We start from the raw sequence: 19452 nt of genomic DNA, 5'->3' as shown, positions 1-19452 counted from the left end.
TTTAGCTCTCATTTTTGTGAGGTACATTTTGAGACATTGATTAATGGCTGTATTTCAAATTATTTTGAGTCAATAATTAATTGAAGCAGCTATATAAGTTGATCACTGATACTGTCCATTGTGGCAAAGTTGATTTTCTAATGTGGCCCCATAAAGATATCCAGATCTTCAGGAATGTGAGGGGTGTACTCACTTCTGTGACCACTAAAGCAGATCCTGATCCTCGCAATTTATATAATATCTAGCCTGTGGGGGCCCCTGGCAGATGGGGGGCCCTAGGCTGCAGCCATATCTAGCCTGTGGGGGCCCCTGGCAGGTGGGGCCCCTAGGCTGCAGCCATATCTAGCCTGTGGGGGCCCTAGGCTGCAGCCATATCTAGCCTGTGGGGCCCCTGGCAGGTGGGGGCCCTAGGCTGCAGCCATATCTAGCCTGTGGGGGCCCCTAGCAGGTGGGGCCCTAGGCTGCAGCCATATCTAGCCTGTGGGGGCCCCTAGCAGGTGGGGGCCCTAGGCTGCAGCCATATCTAGCCTGTGGGGGCCCTAGGCTGCAGCCATATCTAGCCTGTGGGGCCTCTGGAAGGTGGGGGCCCTAGGCTGCAGCCATATCTAGCCTGTGGGGGCCCCTAGCAGGTGGGGCCCTAGGCTTCAGCCATATCTAGCCTGTGGTGGGGACCCCTAGGCTGCAGCCATATCTAGCCTGTGGGGGCCCCTGGCAGGTGGGGGCCCTAGGCTGCAGCCACATCTAGCCTGTGGGGGCCCCTGTCTTGTTGGGGCCCCTAGGCTGCAGCCATATCTATCCTGTGGGGGCCCCTGTCAGGTGGGGGCCCCTAGGCTGCAGCCATATCTAGCCTGTGGGGCCCCTAGCAGGTGGGGGCCCTAGGCTGCAGCCATATCTAGCCTGTGGGGCCCCTAGCAGGTGGGGGCCCTAGGCTGCAGCCATATCTAGCCTGTGCATTAATCCGGCCCTGCATATGGGTTTTCTCACTTCTGTGACATTAATGGCTGTAATCATGGCTGTAAACATTAATGACTGTATTTCAAATTATTTTGAATGAACAATAAATTGAAGTGGCTATGTACGGTAAGCTTTATGCTGGTTAAGTTCATTGTGTCATCGTGAAATGTCTTTAATGTTGTCACATGAAGAGATATACTTACAAATCTGCAGAAATATGAGGGGAGGGGAGGGGGTTGTACTCACTTCTGTGACATAGCCTACTGAAAATGTGTTCTTCAATAAACATATAAGGGGGAACAAGAAGGGTAAGTGTGAGGGGTGTGTGTCTGTGTAGGGTGGTGTGTGTGAGGTGTGTGTGTGTGTAGAGTGTGTGTGTGTGTGTGTGGGGGGGGTGAGGTGTGTGTGTGTAGGGGGTGTGTGAGGTGTGTGTGTGTGTAGGGCAGGGCTTGACACTGGCACCTGCCAACCAGCCAAATGCTGATGAAACGTGACTGGTAACAATTTCAGTGTCACTAGCCAATTTGGCAGATAGCTTATTCTATGGTACGCTATATCAGAATAGCGTATATTCTGCACTTTGCCCCTTGTGTATCAATTGTTCAGCTCAGTTTCAGTTGTTTTGTTTTATTATCATGTAGAAACCCATGCACTAATCTTCTTGCTTTCAGCACCTCATCTTCTGAGGTTAGAGGTACAGCATCATGATTAAAAAAAAAAAAAAAAAATCAAATTTGTGGCTAGTAGAGGAGCTGGATGGCTAGTGACTCCTCGGGGAAAACCGCTAGCCACAGTGGCCGGGACTCACTAGTTCGACGCCCTTTCGTGACTTACCGCTTACGTCATACGACCCTAAACCTAATCCTAACCCTAACCTTAACCCTAAACCTAACCCTAAACCTAACCCTAACCTTAACCCTAACCCTAACCTTAACCCTAAACCTAACCCTAACCTTAAATCGCTTGTTTGAGATGTTTGATTACCATGTGAAGTCACGAGAGGGCGTCAAACCGCTAGCCACAGTGGCCGGCCGGCAAGCGAAAAGGTGACTGTCAAGCCCTGGTGTAGGGGATGTGTGAGGTGTGTGAGGGGTGTGTAGGGTGTGTGAGGGGTGTGTGTGTGTGTGTAGGGTGTGTGAGGGGTGTGTGAGGTGTGTGTGTGTAGGGTGTGTGAGGGGTGTGTGTGTGTGTAGGGTGTGTGAGGGGTGTGTGAGGGGTGTGTGAGGGTGTATGTGTGTGTGTGAGGGCGTGTTTGAGGGTGTGTGTGAGTGTGTGTGTGAGGGTGTGTGTGAGGGTGTGTGTGAGGGGTGTGTGTGTGTGTGTAGGGTGTGTGAGGGGTGTGTGTGTGTGTAGGGTGTGTGAGGGGTGTGTGAGGGGTGTGTGTGTGTGTAGGGTGTGTGAGGGGTGTGTGTGTGTAGGGTGTGTGAGGGGTGTGTGTGTGTGTAGGGTGTGTGTAGGGTGTGTGTAGGGTGTGTGAGGGGTGTGTGAGGGGTGTGTGTGTGTGTAGGGTGTGTGAGGGGTGTGTGTGTGTAGGGTGTGTGTAGGGTGTGTGTAGGGTGTGTGAGGGGTGTGTGTGTGTGAGGGGTGTGTGAGGGGTGTAGGGTGTGTGAGGTGTGTGTGTGTGTAGGGTGTGTGAGGGGTGTGTGTGTGTGAGGGATGTGTGAGGGGTGTGTGTAGGGTGTGTGAGGGGTGTGTGTGTGTGTAGGGTGTGTGAGGGGTGTGTGAGGGGTGTGTGTGTGTGTGTAGGGGTGTGTGAGGTGTGTGTGTGTGTGAGTGTGTGTAGGGGTGTGTGAGGTGTGTGAGGGGTGTGTGTGTGTGTAGGGGTGTGAGGGGTGTGTGAGGTGTGTGAGGGGTGTGTGAGGGGTGTGTAGGGGATGTGTGAGGTGTCTGAGGGGTGTGTGGAGGGTGTGTGAGGTGTGTGAGGTGTGTGTGTGTGTGTAGGGTGTGTGAGGGGTGTGTGTGTGTGTGTAGGGTGTGTGAGGTGTGTGTGTGTGTGTAGGGTGTGTGAGGGGTGTGTGAGGTGTGTGTGTGTGTGTGTGTGTAGGGTGTGTGAGGGGTGTGTGTGTGTGTAGGGGGTGTGAGGGGTGTGTGTGTGTAGGGTGTGTAGGGGTGTGTGAGGGGTGTGTGTGTGTAGGGTGTGTGTGTGTGTAGGGTGTGTGAGGGGTGTGTGTGTGTGTGTAGGGTGTGTAGGGGTGTGTGAGGTGTGTGTGTGTGTGTAGGGTGTGTGAGGGGTGTGTGAGGTGTGTGTGTGTGTGTAGGGTGTGTAGGGTGTGTGAGGGGTGTGTGTGTGTGTAGGGTGTGTGTGTGTAGGGTGTGTGTGTGTGTAGGGTGTGTGTGTGTGTGGAGGGTGTGTGAGGTGTGTGTGGAGGGTGTGTGAGGTGTGTGAGGTGTGTGTGTGTGTGTAGGGTGTGTGAGGGGTGTGTGTGTGTGTGTAGGGTGTGTAGGGGTGTGTGAGGTGTGTGTGTGTGTGTGTGTGTAGGGTGTGTGTGTGTGTGTGAGGGATGTGTGAGGTGTGTGTGTGTGTGTGTGTGTAGGGTGTGTGAGGGGTGTGTGTGTGTGTGTAGGGTGTGTAGGGGATGTGTGAGGTGTGTGTGTGTATGTGTGTGTAGGGTGTGTGAGGGGTGTGTGTGTGTGAGGGGGGATGTGTGAGGGGTGTGTGTGTGTGAGGGATGTGTGTAGGGTGTGTGAGGGGTGTGTGTGTGTGAGTGATGTGTGTCTGTGTAAGGTTTCATCCGGCCCCGATATAAATTTAATGTTATTCAGCTACACATGAGATATGACATATTTTGCAATCTTAGAAAATACATTTGCAAAACAAATAAGTTATATATATATATATGATATAGTTATATATATATTCAGGGGACCTAGAGAAGGTGGGGTCTGTTTTGCTACCTTCAATATAGGCCTTGAGTGCAAGGGGAAATCCTGGTTTGTGTCTGTTGTAATAGATACATAATAGGAAAATAAATTTGACAAGAATAATCGTAATAACAAAGAAATAGATGGTATTTACAATGCGGATGACTTGAGGAAAGAAACTGTTGCTTAATTTTCTGTCCTGCATTATAGGCCTACATGTTGTTTGAAAATGGCTGGATGGAGGGTGTCTTTCGTGATGAACATGCTCAAAGTGATACTGTCCCGTTTTTGGAAATAAGCTTATTGTACACCTCCCCTTGAGTTAAAGGGTTGAGTTTTACATTTCTCCTGCACTTTCAACTGTTCTCTGAGTATGGCAGTGCACATTTTACTTCTAAGCTACCGGTTAACATTGAGTCCTATGAAACCAGCTGGCGGCTAACTGGTCTCATAGGACTCAATGTTACCTGCTAGCTTGGAGGTAAATGTGCACTGTCGTACCCAGAGAATGGTTGCTTCTATTACTTTGACAATGTTGTCAGTGTTGCAACCGTACACTGCACCTTGAGGTCTTTGTTTACTTTTTGCTACTTTTTAATGCATTGTCCTCTTCTTTACTCTTTGTAGGACAATGCTATCAGTGTTGCAACTGTACACTGTGCCTTACCTTGTTCTTGTTTAAATTACTCCTTGTAAGTCGTTTTGAACAAAGGCGTCTGCTAAATACTAATGTAATGTAATGTAACATAATAACTAGGGATGCACCGGATCCTGATTTTTAAGATCCTGCCGGATACCGGATCCACTGCTTAAGATCCTGCCGGATCCGGAACCGGATACCGGATCCTACGAAAGGGTTGAAACACATAGCCTACTCAGACACGTGGGCCCTTTTTATCACGTTGGCTCAAACTATTTTGACTGAAAAGCCTCGGCTACCAGATCCTGGATCCTGATCCGGATCCTGTGAAAAACCCTATTGTCCTGCCGGAAACGGATCTTGGATCCGGTGCATATTAATAACATAATGATAAATGGGTTGAAGACAATGATGACAAAGGGACACTGTCCAGGAAATGGTCAAAAAAGGGTACTGCAAATAAGCTGCTCATTGAAACTGGGTTGGCTATCACCAAATTGTATATTTACATGAAAGTTTACTGAGTAATAAACAAATATTTCCTAGTATGGTGCAAGTAGAGTCATTTTTGCAGCTAAAAATGGCTATTTTTGGAAATTCAAAATGGCGGATGTATGAAAAGTGACATTTTTTCCAGCCATAATGAATACTTAGAATTTGTTGGTGGTGGTAAATATTCGTGAAAAATGTAACATCAGTGAATGGGCAGCATGAATTCTGGAAATAAACAACTAAAAATCTCACACAGTGTCCCTTTAAAGATGAAACCATTAAAATATTGTAAAGTAAAACACTGTATCTTGTGATCCTGTAAAATACTGTGTTTCCTGTTATCGTGTGGTAATGAATGGTGCATTTCAGTCCTTCTCCTGTGTAGAAATATGAAAATGAATAGACCCAAGTCGTGTACAACATGTGGTGCTTAGTCTGCTATTCATTTTTGTTTATGGTGGATATGCATCAACAAGCAGCAGGAGGTTAAATCGACACAAGTTTGTAAAACACCAAACATACATTTGTTCACAGTGTTTCAACATGGCGAAAGTCTTAAGGGTTACTTTAGTGCCACAGCTTTGCTCATTCATAGGGACCTTATAACTATGCGTATGAGCAGTTTAACACGCAAGTGACTGTGCTTTACTCTGTCAAAAACATGCTATTTGTAGAGTAATACAGAAGGCAAAAGCAAATGAATAGTATTTATTTGGATAGACAGCATTGTGAATTTTGTCATTTGGGCTTCGAAGGCAACATGTGATATTTGGAAAATTCTTAAAATCACCAGTTTTCTTGAGAAAATTGACCCAACTCTCCATAACTTCACCCTTACTAGTGAAGTTGCAGTTAAGTTTAAACACCAAAAACGGACATAGAACCACTTTGTACGTGTTTCTGTGAACGTTGGGTTATTTCATTTATCAGAGAATTTGTTTGCGCAACCAAACGTGGTTTCATTATTCACATATTTTAACATAAACGAGAGCAGAAAGCACAAACGAGCTGCTTGTAGAGACAAAGAGACGGAGAGTTGGCTTGGTTGAATCTCTACGGCTCTCATGTTGATTTTAACCCTTGTGTTGTGTTCGTAAGCTGCATACACCTGTGGTGTTCGGGTCATTTTTGACCCGTGATAACAAAACTCAGCCATAAAATACCCAAAAACACTAGTTATCATCAAATATTGTTTTTCATCTCATGGCTAACTTGGTATGTATTCATATCCATGGAAATATTACTTTATGTATTCATCTTTTTGACTTTACTGGTCTTTTATCTTACATTATGCAAATCGTTTTTGATGACCAAAACTATCAAAATCTGCATAAATTCACTAGTAATACCTCCTAAAGTGATACAATTAGTGATTGTGTTGTCCATGTATTACAGCTGATATGAGAGTACAACAACCCCCAAATGTATTTAATTGTTTTTTCTCTAATATTGAAAAATATCTTCAATTGTGTCATTTGTGGTGTTGAGGTCCAAACCAACCCAAAGATATTTATAGCAGGATAAAGACCAAATGTCAACTAAATTAGTTTTTCAGTGCATAAAATCAATGTTTAAATATGTTGACTTGGTGTTTTTCAATATTTATATGATTTTAGTGTGGTAAATATACAAAATAACAATTCTGTCCGAGTCACAGCTATTCCACCAATCTAATGCAAAGATATTGGAAATGAACACATCAATTAACATGAAAAAAGTCACACTATTCATCTGAACCCCCTATGCCATGAACATGGACTATTATGTCATTGCCACATCAACTTTATGGAAAGTATAAGACCAGTTCTACATGTTTGGGTGCCAATATGAATTTTTGATACGTTTTTTGGAAAAAATAATGTGCAAAAATGTATTTTGCAAACAAATGTGCAAAAAATCTCATTATATAATGCAGAAATTGATTCCCTGACCATGAAAACATATGAGTAGACACCAGAAATACATCTGTACTCCTTTCACAACAGGAGATATGACGTATTGTAGTGTATGGGACTGTCCGGCGGCCATATTGGATTTGGAATATGAAAAAGCTGGCAAAAAAATGTTCAGGCAAGAAATATATTTTCCTCACGATAAATCACCAAACTAAAGACAAGGGGCAACCAACAGCTTTTCAGAAATGCATACAACAGCCAAAAATCTATGCCGGGTCAATTTTGACCCTGAACACCACAGATGTAACTTTTTTTTTTTGGACCTTTAAAATTTACTGAAATGATAAAACATATGTTTTGTGTGCTGCAATGATTGTGACTGAGGATTAGATGAAGCCTTATTCCAAGAAAATAAAGGAAAGTGTGTTTTTTTCAACCTAAAACTTCAAAACGGGTAAAAAATGACCCGAACACAACATAAGGGTTAAGTCCTGCCCACTGGCTTAACCTGTCGTTCATTCTGTGGAAAGGAAACACTGAAAGACGCAAGCGACAAGAATGGCAGAGACTGCTCCAGCCCCCGCTGCCGCACCGGCGAAATCACCCAAGAAGAAGGCACCCAGGCCCAAGAAGACTGGCCCAAGTGTCGGCGAGTTGATTGTGAAAGCAATCGCTGCCTCCAAGGAGAAGAAGGGAGTGTCCCTTGCCGCTCTGAAGAAGGCGCTCGCAGCTGGTGGATACGATGTGGAGAAGAACAAGGCCCGTGTCAAAGTGGCAGTCAGAGCACTGGTCACTAAAGGCACACTTGTTCACACCAAAGGAGTCGGAGCGTCCGGATCCTTCAAGTTAGCCAAGAAGGCGGCAGAGCCCAAGAAGAAGGCAGTCAAGAAGCCAGCGGCCAAAAAGCCAGCTGCCAAGAAGGCAGCAGCCAAAAAGCCAGCCGCAGCCGCAGCCGCCAAGAAAGCTACCAAAAGCCCGAAGAAGGCTAAGAAGCCCGCCGCCCCCAAGAAGGCTACCAAGAGCCCCAAGAAGGCAAAGAAGCCAGCAGCTCCCAAGAAGGCAGCAAAGAGCCCGAGGGCAAAGGCAGCCAAGCCCAAGGCAGCTAAGCCCAAAGCAGCCAAGCCCAAGAGGGCAGCCCCCAAGAAGAAGTAAATGCTTTTTAGGCTGTCGTGTGAAACAAAAGGCTCTTCTAAGAGCCACCCAATTGCCTCATTAATTACAGGTGTTCCAATGAAATGCGCCATGCACCAAATGCGGTCTTTGAAATTAGCATGAACGTTGGCAAACTTGAATTACGCGCAATTTTGCAACAAAGGTCATTCGGTGTTAACAAAACAACCGAAGGCTCGCACCAACCCAACTTAACGAGGAAGGACAATAGGCTTTTGCCTTATACCCAACTAACTTCTATACCCAGCCAAGCGAACAGTTGCACACGGATACATCCGTATATACGTTCACATAACATTTTGTTTGTAGGTTATGGCTATCTCTATTTTGTAAATAACTTGGTTCGAGTCAAATGTCCATGGCGCGCGAATTTCTTATGGATCAAGTTGCAATACACTCCATAGCGAAGAGCGCACAGAATAAAGCGCAAGGTATTCTATGAAATTATATGCTATATGAAAATCCATCCAAATACATTATTTCAGTTAATTCCATTGTGTTGCACATTTCGTTTGACTAAACATAATGTGATTGTGGGGAGAACGGAAGAGAGCGCCAACTGTTTGCCCAACAACGTCACGGTGTTGATTACCCAGTGATTGGCTCTAAAGCTTACAGCTTCAGCCACTCAGGCTCTAGGTTGCCTCCCTAGCCGAGTGTATATAGTGGCGTAAGGCGGAACGACTACCACTCGATTTTTCGAAATCTAAGACAAAGAAGCAAACATGAGCGGAAGAGGCAAAACCGGCGGCAAGACAAGGGCGAAGGCCAAGACTCGTTCATCCAGGGCTGGGCTGCAGTTCCCCGTCGGTCGTGTGCACAGGCTGCTGCGCAAAGGCAACTATGCTCAGCGCGTCGGAGCTGGTGCACCCGTCTACATGGCTGCTGTGCTCGAATACTTGACGGCTGAGATCCTGGAGTTGGCCGGTAACGCCGCTCGTGACAACAAGAAGAGTCGTATCATTCCTCGTCACCTGCAGCTGGCCGTGCGTAACGACGAGGAGTTGAACAAACTGCTCGGTGGCGTTACCATCGCTCAGGGTGGTGTGCTGCCCAACATTCAGGCTGTGCTCCTGCCCAAGAAGACTGAGAAGTCCAAGTAAATTTGCCTCCCATACCCATACCACAAAGGCTCTTTTAAGAGCCGCCCACCTATCCCTTAAAAAGCAATTTTCAATGTCTGATAGAAATTGATAAAACAAGGAAAAACGAAATGTATTGACTGGTTTACATCATGAACAAGAGATCGGTTACTATCGCCAACTCCCAAACCGCTGGCCTACACACGGTGAACATACTGCCTGAATAAACAACGTGAGAAGACACCGGAAGGGAATTGGTTAGGTTAATGAATACAAAGACACGTTGACATCCCAAGTGTTTCCTGCATTAGACGCAAGCCAGCATAGTGTGTTGCCATGCATGCATCTACGACTATGGCGCAGCTAATATAAACATCTTGTGTGTTGAATGCATATGCATGCTCCACTTGAAAGCGTTTCAAACACGAATTATGCAAAGACCAGTGAGAGTGCTGCGGTTTGGGCGCCAAAGCCCAATGAAACCTAAAAGCGTAGCGTGATTGACATATGGCTATGGCGTTAGCGTGGCATGAAAGGACATACGTTGTTTACCAAACGCATGTAGGGTGATATGAAATATGGCTATGGTGTTAGCATACCACGAAAGGACATACATTGTACCTGTATGGCAGAGGTGAAAAGTGATTGTTAAAAAATAATCAAAGCCCCAGACCCCTCCAGCCCAACTTAACGAACTATGGCTATAGGCTTTTGGCTTATACCCAGCCTACTTCTATACCCAGCCAAACGAACAGTTGCACACGGATAGCTCCGTATATACGTTCACATAACATTTTGTTTGTGGGTTATGACTTATCTCTATTTTGTAAATAACTTGGTTCGAGTCAAATGTCCATGGCGCGCTACTTTCTTCTGGCACAAGTTGCAATACACTCCATAGTGAAGAGCGCGCAGAATAAAGCGCAGGGTAGATGATAAATTATATGTAAAGGACGGCGTTTCATATAGCATAAGTTAATTCCATTGTGTTGCGCGTTTTGTTGTTTGCCTAAAAAGATAATGTGATTTGTTGAGAACGGAAAAGAGCGCCAACTGTGTCACAGTGTTAACTACCCAGTGATTGGCTCCAAAGCGTACAGCTTCAGCCACTCAGGATCTAGGTTGCCTCCCCAGTCGTGCATATGAAGTGGCCAGAGGTGAACAGACAGGCACTCGATTTCTCGAAATCAAAGACGTAGCGAACATGAGCGGAAGAGGCAAAACCGGAGGCAAGACAAGGGCGAAGGCCAAGACTCGGTCTTCCAGGGCTGGACTGCAGTTCCCCGTTGGTCGTGTGCACAGGCTGCTGCGTAAAGGCAACTATGCTCAGCGCGTGGGAGCTGGTGCACCCGTCTACATGGCTGCAGTGATGGAGTATTTGACCGCTGAGATCTTGGAGTTGGCCGGTAACGCCGCTCGTGACAACAAGAAGAGTCGTATTATCCCCCGTCATCTGCAGCTGGCCGTGCGTAACGACGAGGAGTTGAACAAACTGCTCGGTGGCGTTACCATCGCTCAGGGTGGTGTGCTGCCCAACATTCAGGCTGTGCTCCTGCCCAAGAAGACCGAGAAGTCCAAGTAAATTTGTCCCCGGCTTCCCTGAACACAACGGCTCTTTTAAGAGCCACCCACACATCCCGAAAAGAGCAATTTTCAATGTCTGACAGAAATCATAATGAAACATTGTAAAACAAAAAATGACTTGTTCATATCAGGGATAATGGGGATGACCCGTTTACTATCGCTATCTCCAAAACGCTGGCATACTGATCTACACCGTTTAGCCTACGTAACGGCTAAGTAAGAATGTGTCAAGACGCTCAATATGTGAGACACGGGAAGGGAATAGCTTAGCTATGATTATTAATACAAAGACTCGTTGACTGCCCAAGTATGTTTCCCGCATTAGACGCCAGCAGTTTGTTGCCATGCATTCATTCACGACTACGGTGCAGCTAATATAGGTCCTACACATCTTGTGTGTTGAATGCATATGCATGTTCCAGTTGAAAGTGTTTCAGATACGTTTCAAACACGCATAATAGAAAGACCGGTGAGACTGCTGCGGTGTTGGCGCCAAAGCACAATGGGACCCAAGAGCATGTAGGGTGATATGTAATATGGCTGTGGTTTCAATATAGCGTAGCATTAAAGGACATATGTTGTTTACATGTAGGCTAGATGTGAAAAGTGTTTTAACACCGGTAAATAAACTGTATTGGTCGACCCAGTGGATATGCCTACATTGTGCATGTTGGATAGTTAGAGATGAAAAGTGCGTGTTGACTACTATAACACCATTGAGTAGAGCTACATTGCAATCTTGGTGGGGCGGTGCTCTATGGTTTAAATTTTAGGCGCCATTAGGGTGTAATCCAATCAGAGGGAACTGGTGAGGGCACGTCATTGGAGACAAGTCTCGGCTGTAGCGCTTAAATAGCACGCGCTTGGTATTCATTTTTACATTCGTCCCTTCCAACGAAGCTCAACAATGGCAAGAACCAAGCAAACTTAATATCACCATACATGCTTTTGAGTCCCATTGTGCTTTGGCGCCCACACCGCAGCACTCTCAATGGTCTTTCTATTTTATGCGTGTTTGAAACATCTCTGAAATACTTTCATATGCATTCAACACACAAAGTATAGCTGTTGCACCATAGTCGTGGACGAATGCATGGCAACACACCGCGCTGGCGTCTAATGCGGGAAATATACTTGGGCAGTCAACGAGTCTTTGTAATAATTATAGCTAAGCAATTCCCTTCCGGTGTCGTCTTGGCACATTCTTATTTAGCCGGTATGTAGACTAGACGGTGTATATTATAGGCCAGGGTTTTGGAGATGGGCGATAGTAACAGTCATCCCCATTCTTCATGGTATAAACATGTCAATGTATATGTTTTGTTTTACTACGTGTCATCATGATTTCTGTCAAACATTAAAAATTGCTCTTTTCGAGATGTGTGGGTGGCTCTTAAAAGAGCCGTTTTGTTCAGGGAAGTCGGGGGAAGATTTACTTGGACTTCTCGGTCTTCTTGGGCAGGAGAACAGCCTGAATGTTGGGCAGCACACCACCCTGAGCGATGGTGACACCACCGAGCAGTTTGTTCAACTCCTCGTCGTTGCGCACGGCCAGCTGCAGATGACGGGGAATGATACGAGTCTTCTTGTTGTCACGAGCGGCGTTGCCAGCCAACTCGAGGATCTCAGCGGTCAAGTACTCGAGCACTGCAGCCAGGTAGACGGGTGCGCCAGCTCCCACGCGCTCAGCATAGTTGCCTTTACGCAGCAGCCTGTGCACACGACCAACGGGGAACTGCAGTCCAGCCCTGGATGTAACATATGCAGTCTCGTGTTTGTGGCCACACAAAAACATTCTTGTGCTAATTATAAATGTACATTATGCAAATATTAAGGCATACATTACAATAACAAAAACTTGAATATTAGTATCTTCTCTCTATTATTTTCCTCAAGACCGCCTCTGTCTTTGCAGGATCAGCAATTTCTCCCTGTAGCTCTTTGTTCTTTCTTTACTTGCCATCTCTATCCACCTGGTACAAGCTTAATCAAGCTGTAAAGCTGTAAATAAATCAACAAATAAAAGAAAGGGGAAGCATTTGAATTTTACAATGAAGCATGTTATCAGGAATTCATATTCACATAGGCCTATGGATATATATATAGCAAAATGTGTCAACACCATAATGTATAAAAATAAGGATTATTTATGTATAATAAAATATATGTATAATAAAAGCTTAGAATAACTTTATTGGCAAGTCCTTAAGCGACTGCTGATGTACCACATGATTTCTGTTAGAAAAGCATGTGTTATTATGAAAAGTAGGTTGATTTGTCAACTCCGTAAGAGTCAACTCCATAAGATTTTCTTATGGAGTTGACATGCAAAATCTTATGGAGTTGACAAATTCACCAAAAACTGCTCAATATGCTAATATGATCATCTTTTCAAACGTAGAAACAGGGGGAAAAGTTATTTTAGGATATTATATGTATACTAATGTGCATATAAAGCATATAACTACATATTTTTTCTATATATGGACAAAAAAGATAAAACTTAAGTTCAATTCAAAACAAATAAACTTTTTAAAAAGAGAAGCTTAAGAATGTAACAAAACTACAAAATAAATTGTGAAAAAATATTTATCGCTTAATAGGCTCCAAAAATCAGACCAGTTTGTCAACTCTGTCAGTTTTTCTGTCAACTCCGTAAGATTTTCCTCAGCAATTTCAGGTGTTTTTGTAATATTTTGGGGAAAAAGCTAATTCTTAAATCTTTTTTTGTTTAGGCAATAAAGGGTCATTAGATCTATACCACAAGGTATTTTAACCACTTTAGTTGTTTTCCTCATGGTTGCAAAATAAAAGATCAAGTCTGAAAATGACCATTTTTCTAACGCTGTGTGTTAATAACAGTCTTAAATTAAAATGTAAATATATATATATATATATATATATATATATTACATATTATTGTACATCAAGGTAACTAAGTATCATTACAATACAAATCAGAGCTAAAGATTCTTGTTGGACTATTATAATAATTTAATTATGTACTTTTCTTGTGTCTGACGGAGTTGACGAAAATCTAGGTGTTTGTGGCCACACAAAAACATTCTTGTGCTAATTATAAATGTACATTATGCAAATATTAAGGCATACATTACAAAAAATAAAAACTTGAATATTAGTATCTTCTCTCTATTATTTTCCTCAAGACCGCCTCTGTCTTTGCAGGATCAGCCATTTCTCCCTGTAGCTCTTTGTTCTTTCTTTACTTGCCATCTCTATCCACCTGGTACAAGCTTAATCAAGCTGTAAAGCTGTAAATAAATCAACAAATAAAAGAAAGGGGAAGCATTTGAATTTTACAATGAAACATGTTATCAGGAATTCATATTCACATAGGCCTATGGATATATATAGCATAATGTGTCAACACCATAATGCATAAAAATAAGGATTATTTATGTATAATAAAATTTATGTATAATAAAAGCTTAGAATAACTTTATTGGCAAGTCCTTAAGCGACTGCTGATGTACCACATGATTTCTGTTAGAAAAGCATGTGTTATTATGAAAAGTAGGTTGATTTGTCAACTCTGTAAGAGTCAACTCCATAAGATTTTCTTATGGAGTTGACATGGAAAATCTTATGGAGTTGACAAATTCACCAAAAACTGCTCAATATGCTAATATGATCATCTTTTCAAACGTAGAAAGAGGGGGAAAACTTATTTTAGGATATTATATGTATACTAATGTGCATATAATGCATATAACTACATCATTTTTCTATATATGGACAAAAAAGATAAAACTTAAGTTTAATTCAAAACAAATAAACTTTTTAAAAAGAGAAGCTTAAGAATGTAACAAAACTACAAAATAAACTGTGAAAAAACATTTATCACTTAATAGGCTCCAAAAATCAGACCAGTTTGTCAACTCTGTCAGTTTTTCTGTCAACTCTGTAAGATTTTCCTCAGCAATTTCAGGTGTTTTTGTAATATTTTGGGGAAAAAGCTAATTCTTAAATCTTTTTTTGTTTAGGCAATAAAGGGTCATTTGATCTATACCACCAGGTATTTTAACCACTTAAGTTGTTTTCCTCATGGTTGCAAAATAAAAGATCAAGTCTGAAAATTACAATTTTTCTAACGCTGTCTGTTAATAACAGTCTTAAATTAAAATGTAAATATATATATTACATATTATTGTACATCAAGGTAACTAAGTATCATTACAATACAAATCAGAGCTAAAGATTCTTGTTGGACTATTATGTAAGGGTTAACGTTCGGCGAGAAGGTCGCTACCGTGGAATAGCAGCACGACAGAGAGAATCTTTAGACCCCAACGCGGAGCGGAGGGGTCTTGTTCTCTCTGAAGTGCTGCTATTCCAAAAAGCGACCGACTCGCCGAAAGTTAACCCGCTTATTATATGGATATACTTAACCCTATCGCGCCGGATGCATCATATATGTCTCATCAAATTCAAAGCCCTCTCCACACTGACACACAAAAAAATCGATCTGAAAAACATCCTGCGTGTCATTTCCAAACGTCCTGCAGTACACGGAAACCGCCACAAGAGAGCAGCGGTCGACAACAAGTTGACCACAGCTCGGCGAAAAACAGGAAAATGGGGTAGAAGCGGTTTCCCTGACCGACGCTGAGATTTCGTCAAATTGCATAAGGTTTGTGTACAAATTTCCGAAATATAACTCTACATCCTTTAATTTGAACACTTGCTTTGTGCAATTAAGCAAGGAAGAGTTTATATTTTTACACCGTGTTGCAGAGAGATCGTGCTAAATCTGATGAGACATATAAGCACCATCCGGCGGTGGCAGGAAGTCAGCCATCAATGCATTTGCTCCATAGGGAAACTTACAAAGCATACCACGACGATCGTTTAACAAAAAACAAAAGTTGTTTTACTTCAAGACAAAGATATTGCCTTAAGAAACAGGTTTTACTTGCAATTTTGAAAATGCAATGCAAAATGTTGAAATTATGATCTCGTAAAAAATGCATTGAAGTGAATGGAGAAATGGTCCAATTGTAGTAATGGACCCATATATTCAAATTACACATCAAAAATGAATAATGATCTATATTACACTCATAAATAGGTTGTTGAGCATTCGATCAGCTATGTTTTTACATAGATTTTAAAAAATTACCCAACCAGGCTGTGGGAAATGTAAAATATGGTCCTGCTAAAACAAGGATAGGCTTTAAAAAATGGCAGGATCTCACTAAATATTTAAAGATAACCCTCAAATTAAATTGTCTGACAACTTTTTTAAATTAAAAAAAAGTTGTAAATGCATTAAAAGTCATTTTTCAATGGTCATGAAATTGGAATTTTCATTCATTAAAAGCCTGATGCATCATATATGATGCATTAAATATCTCAGCGACCTTAACAAAATTTTGAATTTTTTTTTTACATTTCTTATAAGGGACCAATATTGAAGCAAATTCCAAAAAATTAGAATTTTCTCTCATTGCTTTCATGGTTCAGGTTTCACAGGGTTAAATGATTCACACATGGCGGGGACATTTCTTTAGGCCTATTTAATGTTAAGTCTATTATAGTTTTTAATGTCAAAAGATTGTTGCTGCCCAAAACAAAACAGTGCCGTAACTTGGAACACCGCTAGGCAACAGCTAGGTAGCCAGGACAAAAGGTGTTGTCTATCACAGCAGCTGATTAGAGTCTTGTTGAAAAGTCGCTTTAGCAGTGAAAAGTCTTGTTGCCATTGACAGCGGTCTGTTATAGACCAACCCGTCCGTTATCGAAAAATAACAGACGTGCGAACGTTGGGGAGCCCCGTTGAAATGAATGGAGCATTCGACCGATGACGTCACACCGTATAATAAAATAATTTAATTGTGTACTTTTCTTGTGTCTGACGGAGTTGACGAAAATCTAGGTGTGAAGGTAAACATGTTAATTTGTTAAAAATGCCTTTTTACCTGGAGCCTGTATTTTTACATGCCTGAAAACTACACATCTTTATCTACATGAATATATAACCATCAACAACATATTCTGCATTTTCAAAATCAGGTTTTCAAAACGCGTTTTGTCCCATCTCTCAAGAATCCCTGATTTTCATGTTAGCCATGTAAAACCACGCTAAATGCAATATGACAAGATAGTTCTTAAGGTGATATAGACTTAAAAAAAAAAAAAAAAAAAAACCCTATTGTCTTTATTTTTCAGGGATTCTTGAGAGATGCGACAAAACATGTCCAGGAGATAACACTCATGTTTATGCTTAAAATGTAATTAAAAATTGCAACAAAATTAGCTGGAATGACAGAAGAAGAAGTTTTGTACAACAAAATACGATTTCATATTCATACAGTTTTTTTTATTATTATTTTACACGTTGCAGTGTGTCATCAGTACCTTCAAAACCCCATGTCCGAAAGCACGATTTAAAAGTTGACAATACCATAATAATTGGTTAAAATTAAATATAACAAACATCATAGCTACTGTGATCAAGTATTTTGGATAATTAATCAAACTAAATAAATGTATGTACAATGTACAATGTACAAACCTTTTTTATATACTTTTTAAACTATTGAACATGTGTCTGGACTTTTAATCAACACCTTAAGATTTTTTTTAAATGCAAAAAAATCTACCATTATTGTGGTCAGCTCACACTCTAAGCAGCCTGGTACTACTTCCTGTTTGGTATACATGCCATGGAGACACTGTTCTGTTAAGGTCACATTTAATATTTGATTTTATTAGTGCATCTTTAGGAAGACCACCTATGCCACAACCATAATGTGTCAACACCATAATGCATAAAAATAAAGGTTATTTCAGTATTTTGTATAATAAAAAAAATAGAATAACTTCATTGGCAAGTCCTTAAGTAACTGCTGATGTACCAGATGATTTCTGTTAGAGAATCATGTGTTATTATGAAAAGTAGGTTGATTTATCAACTCCGTAAGAGTCAACTCCATAAGATTTTCTTATGGAGTTGACGTGCAAAATCTTATGGAGTTGACAAATTCACCAAAAACTGCTCAGTATGCTACTATGATATTATTTTCAAACGTAGAAACAGGAGGAAAAGGTTTTTTTAGGTTATTATATGTATATTATAGGTTATAGGTATTATAGCAAGACTAAGCACCTCTCTTGCAGCCTTCAAGAAACAACTAAAGACATTCCTCTTTCGAGAGAATCTACTAGACTAATGATTGAACTGGCCTTGCCCCAGGGCAGAATCCTGACATGATGTTTAGTTTAGTTTAGTTTAGTTTGTGAGTGTGTGTTTGTGTGTGTGTGTTCTCGTTATTTCCTCTTTATTTAAAAAAAAAAAAAAAAACTAACTAACTTTTTGTAATTGCACTTGTTGTTCTGTATATCTCCTGTGCACTTTGTATTTGCTTGTGATGTTGGCTTGATTATGTCCTCTTCTGAAAGTCGCTTTGGTTATAAAGCGTCTGCCAAATGCAATGTAATGTAATGTAATGTAATGTAATATTAATGTGCATTTAACGCATATAACTACATAATTTTCCGATATATGGACAAAAAAGTAAAAACTAAAGTTTAGTTCAAAATAAATAAACTTTTTAAAAAGAGAAGCTTATGAATGTAACAAAAATACAAAGTAAACTGTGAAAAAAACATTTTGCATTAAATACCAACATTATTCTAAATGCAATTAAATGTGTTTTATTTAGTTCATTTAAGACCATAATGATACATCTGTTCATTTTTATGGTCCCCAGAAAAGACAGTGAGAGACAGTGGAAGGGCAGTGAGATTTCTTTTAATTTAAAAACACATTTTTATGTGTGAGTGAGAGAAGGCAGCACAAGAAGTGTGTATGCTGAATTTCAATTGTCATTTAAACCCTTTGAATAAGGAATTTCCCCAGGTTCTTCTAGAATTTTATTTGAACACTCTACAGCTCCCATAGAAGTAAGAATCTTGCAAAAAACCTTATGACATCATAATGAGAACTCAACATTTGGGCAAAATTCTAATCAAATACCGGTATTTGTGATGCTACTCCTCAAAGGGCTAATGATGGCGTTCTGTTGGTAAACCTGCAACCCCTTTAAACACATATAGATATGCAGATGAAATAAATGGTTAGGAAAACACCTTTGAAAATGACAAAAATATGAACCTTTGAATACTGTAATTTCAAACATTTTCAGTCTTTAACCCTAAAGCGACCGAGTGGGGTCATTTATCACCCCGGGCACAATATTTTTTGTTCACCGTTTCTTGTCCTTTTAGGGGTTGGTCAATACCTATGTTGTGCATGTTGTGAATGAATTTTGTGAGAATTGGCCCATTTATAGCCTATGGGAATTTTTCTGGATTTTACGGCCCTCGGAGCAATTTGAAGTGGCCCCTCGAATGAAAAATGTTCCCCACCCCTGCTCTAATACATATGGAAGACGCCTTTTCACAGCCACAATGTCCAGAAAAAGTTTACGATAAATGTTGAGTGTGCACAAGCTTATATGTTTGAGACATGGTTCTGTCTATGTAAATTGCCATATTCTCTATTAGTCGTGATTTCATGAACCCAGAAATGTTGAGTACCCTAAAGTTTTATTGCAGAAAAAGCCTATAATCTATGGGCCTAATTGATAGAATTTAGCTTGGTTTCCCAAAGTTTCACTTTGAGAGAAGAAAAAAATGCATCGGATGTTTTTTTGTATTTTTATGTGTACATATGCAAATGAGAGCATACATCATTATCAATGTACGTATGTAAGTTTGACAACCTTTTAGCAAAACAATAAAATGTTCA

At 41.4% G+C, this 19452-nt stretch overlaps 4 protein-coding genes across 4 annotated transcripts; 3 read left to right on the top strand and 1 right to left on the bottom strand.

Annotated features, from left to right (window-relative positions):
- Window positions 1–7216: 7216 nt before the first annotated feature.
- LOC134447481 (histone H1-like) lies at window positions 7217–7995 on the top strand. The gene has a single exon (XM_063196951.1). The coding sequence runs from the start codon at window positions 7402–7404 to the stop codon at window positions 7993–7995; it is 594 nt and encodes a 197-aa protein (XP_063053021.1). The 5' UTR covers window positions 7217–7401.
- Window positions 7996–8718: 723 nt separating this feature from the next.
- LOC134447556 (histone H2A-like) lies at window positions 8719–9627 on the top strand. Its single transcript, XM_063197077.1, has one exon. It carries the CDS (start codon window positions 8739–8741, stop codon window positions 9114–9116), a length of 378 nt encoding a protein of 125 aa, XP_063053147.1. The 5' UTR covers window positions 8719–8738; the 3' UTR covers window positions 9117–9627.
- Window positions 9628–10284: 657 nt separating this feature from the next.
- On the top strand, window positions 10285–11132 carry LOC134447576 (histone H2A-like). The gene has a single exon (XM_063197095.1). It carries the CDS (start codon window positions 10300–10302, stop codon window positions 10675–10677), a length of 378 nt encoding a protein of 125 aa, XP_063053165.1. The 5' UTR covers window positions 10285–10299; the 3' UTR covers window positions 10678–11132.
- A 933-nt stretch (window positions 11133–12065) lies between these two features.
- LOC134447643 (histone H2A, sperm-like) lies at window positions 12066–12781 on the bottom strand. The gene has a single exon (XM_063197209.1). The coding sequence runs from the start codon at window positions 12472–12474 to the stop codon at window positions 12112–12114; it is 363 nt and encodes a 120-aa protein (XP_063053279.1). The 5' UTR covers window positions 12475–12781; the 3' UTR covers window positions 12066–12111.
- Between the last annotated feature and the right edge of the window lie 6671 nt (window positions 12782–19452).

Source organism: Engraulis encrasicolus, chromosome 1 (assembly GCF_034702125.1).
Source record: "Engraulis encrasicolus isolate BLACKSEA-1 chromosome 1, IST_EnEncr_1.0, whole genome shotgun sequence".
In the NCBI taxonomy this organism is placed as follows: Eukaryota; Metazoa; Chordata; class Actinopteri; order Clupeiformes; family Engraulidae; genus Engraulis; species Engraulis encrasicolus.
Note: the sequence above shows the minus strand (reverse complement) of the source record. Positions and strands in the feature narration are given on the sequence as shown.